Source organism: Oxyura jamaicensis, chromosome 7 (genome assembly GCF_011077185.1).
Source record: "Oxyura jamaicensis isolate SHBP4307 breed ruddy duck chromosome 7, BPBGC_Ojam_1.0, whole genome shotgun sequence".
In the NCBI taxonomy this organism is placed as follows: domain Eukaryota; kingdom Metazoa; phylum Chordata; class Aves; order Anseriformes; family Anatidae; genus Oxyura; species Oxyura jamaicensis.
In genome coordinates, this window is record NC_048899.1 from 30,763,960 (window position 1) to 30,781,264 (window position 17,305).

General features: G+C 43.6%; 2 protein-coding genes and 1 long non-coding RNA gene across 4 annotated transcripts in view; 2 read left to right on the forward strand and 1 right to left on the reverse strand.

Annotated features, from left to right (window-relative positions):
- CCDC93 (coiled-coil domain containing 93) overlaps positions 1–1,180 on the forward strand; it is a 39,107-nt gene extending 37,927 nt beyond the window's left edge. Inside the window, exon 23 of the mRNA XM_035331659.1 lies at positions 18–1,180. Within this exon, the coding sequence (XP_035187550.1) occupies positions 18–71 (54 nt within the window). The 3' untranslated portion in view covers positions 72–1,180. The remainder of the gene's footprint in view (positions 1–17) is intronic.
- A 2,911-nt stretch (positions 1,181–4,091) lies between these two features.
- LOC118170253 (5-hydroxytryptamine receptor 5A-like) lies at positions 4,092–13,400 on the reverse strand. Of its 2 annotated transcripts, none has more exons than XM_035332357.1 (2): positions 12,377–13,400; positions 4,092–5,272 (listed from the first exon to the last, which is right to left on the reverse strand). In XM_035332357.1, the coding sequence occupies exons 1-2, from the start codon at positions 13,154–13,156 to the stop codon at positions 4,940–4,942; spliced, it is 1,113 nt and encodes a 370-aa protein (XP_035188248.1). In that variant the 5' UTR covers positions 13,157–13,400; the 3' UTR covers positions 4,092–4,939. The 2 variants fall into 2 exon arrangements, with proteins under 2 accessions (XP_035188248.1, XP_035188249.1); XM_035332358.1 differs by lacking the exon at positions 4,092–5,272 and adding an exon at positions 5,969–6,419.
- Positions 13,401–13,532: 132 nt separating this feature from the next.
- LOC118170254 lies at positions 13,533–14,580 on the forward strand. The gene is made up of 3 exons (XR_004752601.1): positions 13,533–13,949; positions 14,035–14,221; positions 14,409–14,580. It is a non-coding gene; the product is annotated as an uncharacterized LOC118170254 (long non-coding RNA).
- Positions 14,581–17,305: the final 2,725 nt, after the last annotated feature.

Consider the following 17,305-nt stretch of genomic DNA (forward strand, 5'->3'; position numbering starts at 1 on the left):
TTCCTTTCTGTTAACAGGAATGTCGTAAGAATGAAATGCTGCTCTCCAAGCTGAAAGCTAGCTCCTCCTGAATGTCTCCAGCTGGTGAAGTTTATACATGATTGTTCAGTCCATACATCAAATTTCTTTTGCAAAGTGATGGTTAAAAATGCAATTGTAGATATATATATATATATACATAAAAAAATTATATATACAAAAAAATATATATATACAGACAGCTGTAAAGTCTGGGTTTCTTTTCAGCATGTACTCTTACATTCCTTCATCAAATGGCCACGTTATTCATTATTGCCTCCAGTACACAGTAAAGAGTTAATGCAGTACAGCAAAATAGAAATATTTATTGTTTGTTTTTCACAGTAAGGACAATTAAGATGACTTATATTTGGGTTTTAACACTGAAGTACATCAAAACTCTGGAATAAGTAGATATGGGCTATTTAATATCTTCAGTACCATAAGATGAGCACTGCAGGATGCAATAGCTTGTTAATTTTGGCCAAAAATAAACACGAAAAATGGTTCTTGAAACTCTTCACCAGCTAATAACTCCGTATTATTTTAATTTACACTCCTAGCTATAGATAAGATTCCAAAGGATAAAAATCAATTTCTAATTGTTAAGACAAAAGAAAATGGAAACTTACCTTGGATAATTCCTCATGTAAAACTATAGATCTATATTTTTATAAAGTCTAGTTGTTGTATAAATTTCTTTGACATTTCATTTTTATATATAGAGTATGTGCTTGTTAAATTAATAGCTCCAGGAAAAAACACCCTAATCCCTAGGACCATCGCATTATCCCTATTTGGGATGAAAATGAAAGTCTGTGTCAGCTGTAACATAGGAAGATAAAGATTCAGACTTTCTACTCAAACTGATGCTCACCTTTGAAGACAACAACCTATCTACCCTGCTGAAGATTTGCCCTTGAAAGTTTAGAAACTTTGTGGAACACTTTCTGAAACACTTTTATATCTGTATATACAGTATTTTATAATTCAAGCAGTTGCTTTTTGTACTTAACATCAGGATTTTGGACTGACTTAATGTACATCACACATTTTGTTCAGGAAAAGGAAAACCACATTCTTCTTCCCCAGTAACATTGACACTGCTGTTAGATTACTTTCTATGGCAGCACATATAAAATAAAAAGATGTTTAGAATCCAGTGACCTTCTGCTATTGTTTTTGAAGTGGCTTTTCAGGCCATGTTAAAGGGCAGCTTTAGAAGCCTTAATATGCTTTTGAATTATAAGTGCATTAAAAGATGAATTCTGTAAATGCAGTATTTTGATATTCAGTCATAGAAATGCTTTCATGTGTCACAAAGCATTCAGTAACACTTTGTTTTCTCTTGCTGCTCTTGTTAAGCTTGATGTTTCAGTATTCGGGACAAACTATCAAACCTGCTGTATGCCAAGGAGATCCGTGGAAAGGTCAGATGTGTCTTGCACAGGTATCTGTTCACTACACAGAATTCTTGGTGGAGATGGTACATGTTTATTTCTCGGTGGAGATGGTACACATTCATCACACTGTGCTACTGGATTCCACTCCTTTTGAGGACAGGGGAAGGTTTGATAGTTGTATGTGATCTCATGCAGAGTCTGTAGTGTTAAATGGAGAAATGTATGGATTTGTTAAGATTGGCGTAAGGAGATTGACATTCTGTCTGGGTAAAATGTGGTGAGCTACCCCAAGCGTGGTAGGCTAGATTTGATGTGTTGTGCCTTCTCATAAACGAGACTCTGTTTTTTGTGATAACCAGAAATACTTTTCCTGTTCCTTCAGTACAAATAAAAAGAACCTTTGCACTGAGCCAGCTTGTACCTTACTCCCCCCCCACTAGTTAGTGACTGAATACTTGCAGGCTGCTTCTCTTAATATGTATTTGAAAAATCTAGGCAAAATTAAATACCACAGTACATGAGAAAGGAAATCTGGATTGAGTGCTACTTGCAGACATTCTCTAGTCAGCTTTGATAGCAATAGACATAAATGATGTCTACACACTTTGCCCTCTGTAAAAACTGTAATTATTCTTCTAATTTGTACATTGGAGGTGGCATTTCCTCTGATACTTGAGAAATCAAGAAGTAGTATAAGAAAATGGGCACTTCTAACAGCGAACTTTGTTCCTCCTCCTCTTCAACATGATGCCTGTCAGGCTAACTACTTGATCGTTTTTTCCCAAGCCCCTCTTTCTGTGGAGGAACAAGTGTACATCATGCTATGACTACTCGTGGGAAGGTGATTTTTGGGAACAGTATCCACCATGCTCTAGCACTATAAATATGACAATCCTGCTAAACAGAACCAAACAAATTTAAGTTTGGATTCCACTAAAATGATGACAGCTATTTTTCAAAGTGAAAGGCAGTATCAGGTGGTAACTCTTCAGTGGAATTTTTGAAGACAGGATAGTTCTTAAGTGGTTGTTTTCATTTTAAAATACTCATTTTCATTTTCCAAAGCTTTTGGATTTCTGCACAATCCGTGGATTGATTCTGAGAGCACAAAAAAACTTAATTTATATAGCACTGCAGGGTTCAGAGCCTTGCTGCAGAGTGCAGCAATGAACTTTCTGCTGAGCAATACACTGAGTTCTAGGAACAGATTCAGCATCAGGAAATAAAATTAAAATTAGTAGTCCACTGTGCAGAGATAACTGGTGTATTCCAAATGGGCAACTGCTATCTGGGGAAATAAATGGCCCAATGTTGAAGCACTGTCAAATGATTGCTTTTCAGAATGGCTTCCCCCCCCCTTCTATTTGTATATTCACAATCCTGTATAATTTACCTTAATGCACGTGGGAGTTGTATTTTCCATATATTCTTTGGTCTGTCTTGAAGCTAAGGGTAACAGCACAGCAGTAATGTGAGATCTGAACTCTAATGCTTGAACTGCCTGAAGGAGGAATGCCTCCATGCTTCATTCTACTCTTTCCTCTTTTTTCAATTAGAATGAAGTTCCAACTTAGTAGTGAGAGTAATCACGGAAATAAAGTACCAAGGGAGGTAAAAAATAAATAAATTACGCACTGTTCCAGCTTTTTTAATCAAGGTTGATTACAGTCCAAGAGAGATGCTCCTGCTGCACCAGGTTACTGGGTTTGGTATGTAAATCAGTGGGTGAAACCTGGAGCTTGCTGTGTGGGCAGTTATGGGCTGTCAGTGCCTGCTCTGCTGTCAAACAGGAGGCAGCAGCCCTGACACTGGGCAACGCAGTTATCCTCCTCCTGCCCCCCGAGCCCAGCTTCTGTGTGATTTAAATCCAGGATTTCACATCCTGAATGTGTTGCTGCTCTTCTAAATATAGGCGTGCACGAAGCCAGCGTGGGAAGCTGATTTTTAAGAGCTTTCTAAAAGTGCATTGTAGTGAAATGTTTCTCATGTCTGGATATGAAGCCAGGTTGCTCTCGGTGGCAGCATGTCACCATGTAGCAAGTCACTGCTGTCACAGATGCTTGGGTGGGCAGAGCACAAAACTACCTATCCTGAGAACTTGCAGTGAAACTATAAAGCCTAAAATTCACCGCTTAAGAAAGCTAAATTAATTTTTGACAAGGTGTAGAGCTCCTGTGCATGCTCTGTCAGTAGCCCTGTTCATATCAGTTCTCAAGCTAGCTGAGAATGCCTTGCTGCATCTCCAGCCTTTGCAACAACATCGGTGCAAGCAGACAAGAATTGCACAGAAGTCTGCTGGCCTCATGGTGCTGGCTCAAGTTCCAGATGTCAAGCCATGGTGAAGCCTCCAAACCTTGATTTGAACACCAGCTATTCCTTTTGTAGGCAAATTGAGATTCACAAGGGAAAGGCTTATTTAAGTATTTAAGTTGGCATTTATAAAGCTGAGCAAGCATCTAACAACGTTTTGAAATTCTAGGTTATTAAAATTTCTTAATTCCCATTGGAACTGAGGAAAGGAACATTGGCTGTAGGGACATAAGCTATATCCCATGGCACTGCAGGGTATGAGGTGCAGCAGTACCTGAGCCCACCACACACTCCTTTAGTGAGCTGAGGCTGGATGGCTCCCTTAATAAACTGGGGGAATGTGCTCTAAGTCCTTTAGGATTTTTTGGGGGGTCACTTAGACCTGATGCTATCAATACCTGTCTCGCAGGAGAAAGTTGATGAAAAATGACACATAGTGGAATTCACTTGGTTAGGGTGATGAGTACAACATCTATGGTGCAAGGATCCCAGACAGGGCAGCGCAGACATTCCTAGTTTGTCACCTACCTCTGAACAGCTTTACACTTGGCTCTAAAGCTTCACTTAACCCCAGGGGACATAACTGACCTTTACTTCACCAGGACTTCCTGCTGAGAGCTGCTGCTTGCAAGAGAACACAGCCCTTCGGTTATGCTCAGGTGTGGTATGGGGCTGCTTAGTCACCCCTCTTAATTTCACATAAATTAAGCTATGGGTTGAATGTAGCATGTTTATTCCCTCCTTTCCAAACCAATCTCAAGAATGAAGCCAGTATCCTGCCCACATCTCAAACATTTCAGTGTTGCTTCCTTAGCAGTCCCTTGGTGCCTTTGCTAAGATGGAGCAGGCTGCAGGACATCACCTGTGTTTGCCTGGCTGGGATCACTCTGGTTGGCTTTAGCAGTCACGGTATTTGACACAAACAGTGTTTTGCTTGCAGACTTCAGCCCACGTCCCTTCAGAGAAAAGAAGGGAAATGTTCACTGCTTCTTTCTTTGCCAAACCCTGGAGCAGCATATACGTATTTCCAAAAGACAACTGCAAACTGTCAGTAGGTTTCTATCCAACCATCTTCCAGCTTCTTCACTGTTGCTAAATCCTCTTAAGTAGCTCTTGCGCTTGAAAACTGCATGTATCACAGACACATCTCCTTCGAGAAATCTCTGCATTATGCAATAAAGGAATCATTTTCTCCTCCGTGTCCCCTTTTATCTCTGCTTTACAAAAAGGTTCTTGAAGGCATTGTTGTAATTTTTGTTAAATGCTGTATAAATGAGAGGATTAAAGAAAGAATTGGAGTAGCCAAGCCAAAGAAAGATGCTTTTCCAGACGGGTGGGATGTTGCAGGAACAGAGGGGACTTATTAATTCTGTGATGAAGAAAGGGATCCAGCACAGCACAAAAACTCCAATTAAGATGCCAACCATCAAAGCTGCCTTTTTCTCTTTCTGTTCCCTCCATGTTTCTCCATCTGTCTGGAAAGTGATAGCTGCATGACGAGCTGTAAACACCATCTGTGGTTCTTGCGAAGCTTCCTTCACCTCAAAACAAAAGCAGACACGGATTCTTACCAAGACGATTTGTTTGAGCGAAGTACTATTTTTAAATGACAGTACGACATCTGTGCACCTACCACAAAAGGCCGCAATTCACTCCTTCCACGTTAAAAGAAAGAAAATGTCCCCGAGTGCCAAAAGTACCAGATTTCTCATTATGTTAGAAAAGCTGCTGAGAATGACTGACAAACCAAGGTCAGCAAGGAGTCACCGATGCCGTGTGTGTTGCAGACATTATTTTGCAGTTTATCTTACTGGATGCCTCGAAACCTACTGGGAAATCAGGTTGTTAGGATCGCCTAACAAAGGGAAGTACATCCTGCACAGCCCTAAACTAGGCTCTCCTGTGGTGTTACATGATCTTTAGGGCTTCTCAGGCCAGAACTGTAAATGAATTGAATTTGATGGCTTGTACCAACTACAAGATAAACTTATTTTCTTCAACCTAACTGCCTGGAGGCAGAGCTCAAAACCCATCCCCGGGGGGTGCTGTAGCACGGCAACAGCACTTACTTGTTCTTCAGAAGGGGCAGAGCACACCCCAAAAAAATCTGTCCATGCTCTATCTCCCACTGAAGTATAGAAGGGAGGGGAAACGTCAGCTCCCCCTGGGTGCCAACGGTGCCTCCTCCTCTTTCACTAAGGGCCAGACACTGCCTGAGCAGCAAGCCTGACGCAGGGCTCCAAGGGGCGGTGGGACTGGCCACCAGCTTCTGAGCACAGGTCACCAGTGTGTGGGAGCCTGCCCACAAAATGAAACTGACGGTACTCTGACCATCTGAGTGTCTGTGAGCTCAAAGCTCTACTGGGCACTAGAGTTATAAGGACAGAGCAATACCACGAACAGTTCAAGAATGCAACCTGAGGCCCCAGAAGTTGCCTACATGCCCATAACCCATGGGAACAGCAAGAACTTGACCCAGCTCCAGAGGTGGCCCCATGTTCAATCAGCCACGTATTCAATCAGCCACGTATTCCACGCGCACGGGCTGCCTCCATGCAAGCTTCGTAAGGGTTGGAGGGCTGCTATTAGCATGGGCAGAGCGACTCGGAGGGGGAAGCGCTGGCAAGGGCTAGGCAATCTCTCTTCAAGATGGATATCCCTGTTGTCGCCCTCCGACACAAGACGTGGCTGCAGAATGCAAGAGTGGCAGATTATGGGCACAGGCAAATAATGGAGGGAAATGAAAATCACATCTGTCCTGACAATTAAAATGGGACACCCCTCACGTAGCAACGATCACATCGTTTGTCTGCAGAAGGACTTGCTCCGCACGTCCTTAATCATGCTCTGTAAAAAGGGATGGATGGATGATACCAGGGCAGATTTGTGACAAGCAGCCCTGAAAGATCACCTCTTAGCCCTGAGGAATAGCTGCAGAGCTACGCTGCTTGGGGAGAGCCACACAAAGCACCTTGTCGCTAGCACAGGGCACAGTTTGGTACCATATTTAACCTTCAGCCCTTACTCAGAAGACACAGTTCACAGCATCCCATCATCAAACCAGAGCATTTTCTTCTCCATACTTCAGATTTTAGGTTTGTGGCTGAACTGTGGAGTTTACTAGCAGAGGTGTGTCTATCCCTTAATTTAATTTGGGAGAAATTTGATTTAATATATTTTATTACACCCTGATCCAGCTCCTACTGAAACAGAGGAATTTCCACAAGCTCCTCTGCTTGCTAGATCAGATCTCTGAATACTAAACAGCAAGAGAAAACAGATCATGGTATTTTTGTAAATTACAGAGCAGCAGTTTCCTTATATTTACAAAATTTCAACTTTCTCTGTTTTCATAGGTGCATTTTCAATTTTTTTTTTAACTACTTCTGCTGGGGACTTTGGAATAATGTTGTAATAGAGCAGTCTGTTGCCTTAGGAAAAATAATGGGCTCTCTCATAGAGCCTTCTGTTAAGTAAGTAAGTTGGGTAAATATCCCTGGCAGGCTGGAGATACATTGCTTCAATCTTCTGTAAGAAATCCTTTGAAAGGATTTAATAACACAAAGTGTTATTGAAAATATAACTAGTATCCCTGCTCAGCGAGGCCCTTCAGCCAGTGCCTGCAACAGGAATTACAAATCTTTGAACCTTGGACGCTGCAGAAAGCTCACCTCTGCCCCGCGTATTGCAAAGCGGGGAGATCCCAGCCTTTCACAATCATTTCAAGTTGTTTGGTTTTTATTGTTCTCTGTATGATGTGCTGCAGACCTGACTCATCTTTCTGTCCCGATCGGTGCAAGCTTCTCCTCGCTGCAAGTCCCAGTCCCCAGGAGCGTGTCGTCAAGGCTGTTTGCTATACGCCAACCCACACAGAGTACGCGGAAGGTAAAGCAGTCTGCTGTAGGCAAACGCTGTTGTGCTACTTAGAGCTGGCAGGGGAACCACGCTAAAGGATCCCTCTCGTGCAGGCCTAGGATAATCCACTGTGATTTGGCAGTGCCCAAACAAGGGCACGGGCTACGGAGATGATGTAGCTGCTTTCCAGCCTTGCCAGTTGTCATGTCCTGAACAAAACACAGCTCTGACTACAGCAAATCTGTGGTTTCCAGTGCCAGTCCTGGAGGCTTTGCATGACTCCAGTTTCTAACGGAGGTCGCGATACTGGACCACTATCTCAGTGCCATATGGAACAAAGGAAAAGCCCAACATAAAACCTTTCCCCCCATTTTGGGCCTATTGATGATCAGTAGCCAACAGGCTGTGACAGGGGAACAGGTTGCCACAGAGTTACACCACCTTAGTTCATACCAGGGATGTCGCTCGGATGTGAGCATCTCTGCAGGGTGCTGAGCACCCCTCTCACTCAGCAGCTGGCAGCCCGCTATGCCTTGGGCACAGGTCTCCTCCCCTCCGCCCAGACTCGGCTCCCACAGCTGCGAGTCAGAAAAAATAGCTGGCATGAAAGCACTGCTACTCTGAGGCCAGAATTAGCTTCTGAGTTTGTGAAATCAGCTATTTCCAGGACAACAGGCTCTGAGAAGCGAAGAGAGGGCCACTTTCCAGGGAGAGTGCCATAAAGAGATTTCAAGGAAGGAAAAGAGATCTCAAGTACGCATTCTCCTTCATGCACTAAAGAAACAAAGGAATCATGGCCAAAAGGAGGTTGGTTTGGGTTTCCAAATTCATTCTGCACATTCATCAGCAGTCCCAGCTCGGTGCCACTTCTGGTGTTTGTCCCCAGTACCTCCCTGCTGCTGAATGGGCACACGCAGCTCTCTGAGGAAACACATAGTTCCTGTGTTCCCGGCAGTGTTATAAAGAACAGGCCACCAAGGAGCTTCTGGGGAAATCTCTTGATTTAAGAGGTTACTTATAGTTTTAATGACTGTTACTGCTGATCCTTCATGGCAGGTACCATGTGTCTATTTGTACTGCACCCTCAGGGTCTGCAAGAACTTCTGATTTAAACAACAGTAAAGAAACCTTTTGGAACCTCAGAACCACTGATATATACCAATCAAATCTAGCTTATTACCACAAATTCAGAGTTTTGCCTATTATGGTGTGGTTCAGCACCGAACAAGATCATTACTGCCTCAGTGCAGCTTTGGTGTAATTCTTGCTCTTTGAACAAGAGCGTGAGAAACTGAAATGCACAACAAAGGATCAAAACACAAGAGCATCTACACTTTTTTGGATGTTCCACCAATATAAATAGCATATTTGATGGGGAAAGAATGCCTGCTTTCTCTCAAGGGCTTTTTATGTGCCATCAGCAGGAATAGCTCCGTGTCTCCCAGGAAAATCCCAGCTATTCCACTTTGCTTCCTGCCTCATCTTTTTCCTACCGGACATCTGCTGCCCCTCTTCTGCAAAGCTTCACTTGTTTTCTGTCCCCTCTCTTCTACTTGTACAGCTAGAAGCAGAAATAAGAAACCGATGTCTTGTGACACCCTCAGAGAAGGAGAACCTTCCCTTGCTCCTGTATCATCTTGACCCTCTCCGTGGGCTGCAGAGGCTGGACTGGCCAAGGTACAGAACAACGCTGCAGCTCCTTGAGCGCTAGGACCTTGCTCACATCCCATCAAAGCTGTGGGAATGACTCCTGCAAAACTGATAAGCTTTGGGAAGACAACAACGACACATCACCAGAACTTAATTTCTAACTCCTTACAATGAAATTTAATCCTGACCCTGTCATTTTTACATTTAAGCAACCCTGACTTGCAGATTCTGTCGTCCTTGTTTTTGCAAAACTGATGCTACAAGTGACTCAATTGATTTGAAAGGGCATTATCCAGCAGCTTCTGCTGTCTTTCAAGTTGTCTCATTTATTGCAGTTGGACTGTTTACAGGGAGAATTATTACCTACTGTCAACCAGGTAAGACAGAATATAGCTGTCAGTGACAGCGTGTCACTGTTTTTTTTCACACAGGGTTCATTCACATCAGTATTGACTGCAGAATTCACTTTTTAAGGAATTTCATAAGTAAACAAATAGTTAGGAAAGCACCAGCCCACTTTAGGCTCCCAATTCTGCTTTATTTGTTTATTTCAAGAGAAAGCAAGAAAAAAGTTCTCGTTTTCAAAGGGGGGAGAGAACTGCACTATATTATATTAAAACCAGAAGCTCCTCAGCTACTTCATGTCCATCTCCCTCATTTTTTTCCAAATACTTTCTAAAGTGTTTTTTAAAAACTCATGTAAAATTTTAACCACAAAGTGACTCAAAATAGCTATTTTGTAAGAGCACAGAAACATACCCTAGGTATGCCACTCCTCAGCTCGGAGAGGATCGTCTCCTCTCCACGTGCTTATGTCCACGTACATACCACTTCAGCACCTGGCTCTGTTAGCAGAAAAGCAGTGTTTATAAACATCCCCATATCATCATAATTATTTTACTTGGATTCTTCGGTTTCTGCAGTTTCTTCTTCTTTGGCTGATGCTGACAGCCAAATCACTCCCAGATATGGAGAGCCAAAGCCAGATAACTCTCACTAGGTTTGCACTTCCCCTGGAAATGTTAGCTTTTTAAGCACATTAAAAAATATATTTTATTTTTTTTTCCAAAGGAACAGTAGTGAAGTATCTAAAGATTCTCCTCCAGAATTCCCTGAGGAACTGCCACTGTTCAGTGGACTTGACAGACCCTGCTCCTATGCTTAAATGGGATTGGGATAAAAATCAGTAAGTCTCAGCCTCTTAACTTAGAAAGGAAACTGAGAAGAAATGCATCCTGAATGCCAACTCCCTCTATCCACAGGTTAATTTAATGAACGTGTGCAGCAGGGCATCAGAGTAAAGGTTTGCATGTGAATCACAAGTCTTTTGAGTCAGCAAACGAAGCTGATGGGACGATGGGGAAGGTCGGCAGTACACACCAACTGCAGATTCAAGAAGCGCTCTTAGAAAATAATGTCAATCACTGGAAATGTAACATGAAGAATTTCTGGCTTGAGCACTTGCTGAGATTGTAATAATAGCCATACCGGCAAACGCCTCAAAAATGGGTATTCAGCTCCCACTGACAGGAGCTCTTTTGTCAGTACAGCTTCAACCAGCTCTCAGACACTGCCTCAGCAAACAGCACTTACCTGCCAGCCGAGCTGGGCTATGCACGGGCCTTTGCTGACAGAGCTGTGACAATTAGGAGCCAGACTTTTCTGTGGTAAAACTGACTTGCCAACAAAGTGCCTATGTACAGACTAAAACTTGAGCAATAATGCCTCAGCCCAATTAACTTTCTGTACTTTTAGATTACCATTAGTGCCTAATGGGCATGTGTGTACGTAAAATATAGAGCATGTAAAACCCCTACAAACACTTAGTTAGCTTTTGTGTTTGGAAAGATTATGGATCAACTCCAAGCAATACATTCATCACACTTAAAACAACTTGGAAAGAAACATGGTGCAAACAAGTGGATGGAGGCGGTAGGAAAAGAAAGGATGCCACTAGAAAAGATGTTCTATCTTTTCTAACACTTTTTCTGTGTTTGCATAGAAGACAGCTTCAAAAATCAATTTATATTATAAACATCTTCAAGACATCAGAACACAAATATGCAAGTATGACCACATATAACTGCCAGGGCTGTCATCGCTTGCTAGAAAACCCAGACTTTTATTTATGACCATAATAACATGTTGCCTACCATGATTCAAAATCAAATTTAGTGGGATTTAGTGGATGAGTGAGGATTGGCCCCAGCTGAATAAAAAATGCTCCATGTCTCTTTATATAGATCTAACAGCCACATACTCATCTTTTGTTATTGGGAGAGGACTGGACTTAGTAAGTACAACATGCAAACACAAAATCATACCACAACAAATCAGTTCCACAGTTCAGAACGAGAGTATGGGTATGTGACAGAAAGTGGAGAGCTCACAGTGAGCACTGCTGAGCACACTTGGCATGGGTGAAAACATAGTCACACAAAGACCCTGACTTAATGGGACACAAGGGGCCTTCCTCAACCCTTCCTCAGGGATGCAGCTTTCCCTTCAGTTAGTCATATCCCTGAACAAACGAGACCTCCCACAGGTCTAGGGCATTGCAGGATTTCCAGGAACACCCTGCTCTGGTACTATGCAGTGAGCACTATGTTCCCACTATACAAGGTAAAATAGCCCAAGTACATAAATAAAGTGTTGAACATAATCTGCTTACTAAAATCCCTTGAGATACTAATAGATACTACAAAGATCCTACCTAAAGTCTGTACTGGCAGAAAAATGTGCATGCATTTATTCTGTATGTGACCTAAGGATTTGTTTGTCTTTGTTTACCCTGACTACACTGTACAATGATGAAAAGAAAAACAAAACAATAAGGAATGGAAAATTCAGACTAAAGGGACAATTTTTAAATGGGTCTCAAGACTTGCAGTGAATACACCTGTCACATATTCTCACAACACATGTAAGAAAAAAGAATAAAACTCTTGGAGCAGAGTAGCACTTTTTGACTGGCTATTTACAGCTCAGGTCCAGACCGTAACTGAGCTAAATTCATGAGAGCCCCAGGGCACATCTCAGTCCTCTCGCTGTGCTGAAACCAGATGGGTGCAGAGGTGAAACAGGAGCACAGGTGGCAGGGGGAGGCAGTGCAGGGTCTCCTCCCCATCCCTCACCCTTACCTGGGCAGCCTCGGGCAGGGGCACCACAGCATTCCTCCTGCGGCCCCCGATGCGGAACTTGGCCGCCTTGTAGATCTTCCAGTAGACAAAGAGGACCACGCAGAGGGGCAGGTAGAAAGCTCCGCCGGTGGAGACGATGGTGTAGGAGGGCTCCTGGCTGACCTGGCAGCGCTCCTGCTCAGGGCTGTAGCTCTCCCCCCAGCCAAAGAGGGGGGCGAGGGAGATGGCAGCTGAGAGCGCCCAGGTGAGAGCAATCATGACGTTGGAGATGCGGCGGCGAGTGAGCAGTGTGTACTCCAGGTGGCGGGTGATGGACCAGTAGCGGTCCAGGGCAATGGCGGTCACGTTCCAGATGCTAGCCGTGCAGCACAGAACGTCGAAGCAGACCCACACGAGGCACAGCTCCCGGCCCAGCCGCCACCGCCGCCCGGCCGACAGCTCCTTCACCAAGCTCAGCGGCATCACCAGGGCTGCCACCAGCACGTCCGACACTGCCGTGGAGGCCACGAGGTTGTGGGGCACCCGGTGGAAAGCTTTCACCCGCAGGATGGTCGCCAGCACCAGCAGGTTCCAGAGGAAGGTGGCGATGGTCAGGAGCACCAGCAAGGTCAGGATGAGGACTGTGAAGATGGAGAAGGGCTCCCGGCTCCTCCACGAGCTGCCACCCACCAGCGCGGAGGCAGCTGAGGCGTTGGCGTCCATGTTGGACGACGAGGCATTGGCGCCCATGTTTGCTTGACACTGGCCCCGGGGGGCACAGGGGCTCAGGGGCTCTGCCATACCCGGGCTTTCAGCCCTTCCCTGCCCTCCTCTTCCCTCCCAGCACCTCTCTTCCCCTTCCCAGCGCCGGCTCTCCCCTCAGCGGTCCCCCTCCGGGTGCTCTCGCCCCCCGCTCCCGGCCGACGGCGGCGGCGCCGGGCACCCGCGGCCGCCCGCTCCCTCGGCTCCCGGCTCCCCGCTCCCATAGCGGGCGGCTGCGGTACGGCCGACGGGGCTCGGCGGGGCCGCGGCGAGGGGCAGGCACGGGGAGGCGGCACCGCGGCTCCTGTCCCGCCCCAGCGGCCGCCCCGGGGCCCGGAGGCGCCGCCTTCGCCGGCTTTTGAGCGAAGCCGCCCGCTCGCTTCTCCCCGCAGCCCCCTCAGGCGGCCGGGCACCCCGCTCTCCTCACGGCCCCGCCCGCCATGTTCTCGGCGCCCCCGCCCGGGACGCTGGTGCCGGTTTTGGTGCTGAACGTGAGTTATTTCTAGGCTGCGGCACCTAAACAAGATTTTTTTCAAAGGGACCGGGAACATGTCCCGTTTTTTCTGCCTCGCAGCAAGTTCAGGGCACGATTTCTTCAACGAAGGGCGCGCACCCAGGCTGCAAACGTGCCCTTCTCCCGGCCGTTTTGAGGACCTATCCTAAAATTGCTGTGTTTCAAAAACAATTTTAAGCCTGTCCTGCAGCATCTTTTAAAGTCTGCAATGGGCGTTAAGAGGTCGATATGCATCAAGGAGAGAAGGCAATGAGCTTTGCTGCTTCCCAAGTGGTAAATGGTGGCAAACTGGTGTGACAGGATCATCTACCAACTTGGGTATATTACATTTACGCTGTGATTGAGGCATTTTGTTTAAGGTCTTTGTGAGGTGTGCTATATTCTAGCTTGCTTTCTCTCCTAGGGTCCTTTACAACCCATAACTGGCCTTGCCACCCTGTTTGCCCATAGTCTGTGGCCAGGATGATTTCAGTGGAAGTTACTGGGTGAAACACAGACTCTTTTCCAATCACCAAGTTACTCAGTGCTGTCAAGAGCTCTCCAAAGGTATCTGAAGTTTTTCATGGCTGAAGCAAGCAGGATGAGAGAAGGTCAGTGAAGTTTGTTTCCTTGAAGCACAGGAGACACACACACTATAATAATGGGCTGCAGCAGGACAGTGGGACTGGGAGGGTTGTTAGCTCCTATCTGAGGTAGCGAAGGAATATTTTCTGGGTCAGGGCTCTGAATAGTCCTGTCTAAATGAACACTGCTGAAATCAGTATTCTCCCCTTGCAGTCACTCTCACTGATGAAACAGGACTATCTGACACAAGAGAAACCTCTCCCAGCACCACAAATTACCCACAGCAAGCAGGGTCTAGCTTGGATTGCTCAGGATGCCCAGCCTTAAAAGTTGGTACAACAATGAAAAATTTCAGAAATGAAAGACAATGACAGTAATCAGAAAACAAACAAACAAACAAACAAACAAAAAAAAAAAAAAAAAAAAAGGCTGTTTTGTTTGGTTAACTTCCGGGTCCACTTCATTTGCCAGATGAACAACAAAAAAGCAAGCAAATCCTTTCCCAGGTTCTTCACATAGACATGAATTTAGTTGGTCTTTCCTTTAGTAATTCTAGCAAATGTTCTAATGTAAGCCAGCAGCAAAGAGAAAACTATCTGCATTATTTAACAGCTTTTCATAATTAGGAGAAAAGGACTTCTGTGTGCTAAATATCTCATTTTGCTACCTGAATTTTCCCCTCTATCCAATAGGCAGAATCTGACAGAGCTTCTCAAAGAAAGCTGTTTACACTACTGCTGCAAGTAAAGCCTAGGGCAGCACCTGTAACAATTAAACATCGGTGAATATTTGTCAGGGTTGGCAGACAGCACGTGACTGCTTTACAGCTATCTTCCCATGCTTTGTCTTTATATTGTTCCTTTCTATTTGTGTCTCTTTTTGTTAATTAATGCTCCTTCTAAAATGCCAGCTGAACAATTATCAGACATGTTATTCCTTTGTAAAAGACACTCAGACCTAAAAGCAATAAGGGAAACAAGCAGATAAAATGGCCTTTTAAATTCTGAAATTTTCAACAATTGCCTGACCAATTCTGTGAACTTAATAAAGGAATGTATGAATCTTATCACAGTTTAAATGACTCAGCTATTAAAGAAAGAGGGGAAAACAAGTAAACCCAGGCTAACTGCAGTAGTTTAATGTTTGGGGGCCCAAACAGGCCAAGATATGATTTCATGTTGGTTCCTGCTCCTGCAGGAAATGAAGTTGTCTTTTTCTTATGTTACTTAATGTGTGGTTTGTGGCCACCATTAAAGCAGATCAGATGATTTCAAATCTTTCATAGAAGCCATTTCTCACCCTCCTCTACTCTTATTATGTGTGTAGGTCATGTGCCACAAATGGATAGTCTCTTTCCAGTCCACACATCAAATGCATTGAAATCTCCCACTTTTTCTTTCAACCTGGCTGAAATAATCTAGTCCTACAATATGGAGGCTTGAAGAAAGTCTCAAAAGGATTTATTTTTTCTTGATAATTATCCCACTGCTGTCTTGTCCTGTGAATGCAAAGGCTTAGCATTCCTCAAAGATTGCTATGGCAACACATTGCAGTGTCTCGGGAACAGGGTATACTTTGAGAAAGAGAAGGGGGAATTTTAAAAAATGAAGACTGCAGGTATTCATGTATTGTAAATAAAAGAAAGTAAATGTTACATAAAAGAATAGGAATAATAATAATAATACAAAGAAAAGAAAAGAAAAAAAATCAAACTCTAAACCCGACAGTCTTCTACTGAAACTATAGGACTATCTACTTTAGTTTTCTGTACAGTTACAGCATTACGAGTTGCTATCATGTCAAAGTGCAACAAAAACAACGAATATCCTTTGTTTCATTCACTGAAACTTTTCAGCGACTGGTACTTTTCCGAAGCCACAGCCGGTGCCTCATAGTTTCTTCTCTCAGCCAAGAGTGGTAGTGTGTATGCTCAGAAGATATATTACCGACTGTTTCATTGTTCTTAAATAAATAAGCAAATAAATATGCAGCTAAAGACTTGGAGATAGATAATGGAACTAAGAGTAAATACAAAATATCTTTCCATCTGAACGTTTGGAGCTTTTGGGGCTGAGAAGTTTAAGTGATACAAAACACAAAAGGGTAGAAACTAGTGATCTGTTTATAGTAGAAATACTTTGCATCTTCCTTTGCAACTTTTCTCACCTTTCCCTGGTATCCTGAGAATGGCTTAGAGAGGAAAGGACTTGTGGCTGAGGTGAGCAAAATAACAAGTTACAATTTTTTTCCCAGTCCTTATCACTTTACCAAATACCGTCTGCAAAATTCACACTTCTGACTGCTGACATTGAAATGAATCTTGCCTGATAAAATTGTCATTTTTTTTTTCTGTCAGTTTGAGTGTTCTTCACATAGCTTAATCCTCCTTGCACCCTCATAATTCCTATCCAAGTTCCCTTTTGTACAGTTGTGCTAAAGAAAACTGACTTCATTATAGAAAACTCTCTGTTTTCTAGCACTTTTAAGGACACTGTGCGGCTTAAGAACAGATTTGGAGGATGATGATTCATCCAGATAACAGAATTTCAACTTATATGAGCTGATGAGCCAGTTTTCCTATTCCCATTTGCTGTATTTTTATAGCAAATATGTAAGATTTAAATTTAGTTTACATTTTTTCCGAAGCTTGCTTTTATCTGTTAGAAATAGAAGCAGATTATTTTTAGACTGTTTTAAAGGGATTACACTGAACTTTACTGTTTTGACTCATTTTCTTATTTAGATACAAGGGTCCTATAAGAGCTTCTAGCAGATGCAGTTTTCTGGCCTGAGTTTTCTCTTGGTTCTTTAATAGAAAACCAGCCTCCTTCATAAAGCACTCTTCAGAAAATTCAGCTATAAAAATGCTACAATAATTTGATAAATATCTACAGAAATTGGAAAAACTCCCTAACAGTCCTTTGATAGCTGGTTCCAAATTTGTATGATAGAAAACATGATAAAGAGAATCCAAATGTCACACAAATGCTAGACAGTATTGATTTTCTTAGTAATAATGTCTAAATCTTAGAATAATTTCCATTCAAATACCACTTGTATGAAACCTAAAAGGATGCAAGCCACTAAGTATGAGGTTTTTAGACAGGAGG

Excerpts from the sequence above, each read along its gene's own strand:
- LOC118170253 (XM_035332357.1), bottom strand. The coding sequence starts at position 13,156 with ATGGCAGAGCCCCTGAGCCCCTGTGCCCCCCGGGGCCAGTGTCAAGCA. Across the intron at positions 5,273-12,376 it reads CCCTGCCCGAGGCTGCCCAG|GTGAAGGAAGCTTCGCAAGA; the intron begins GTAAGGGTGAGG and ends TTTTGTTTTGAG.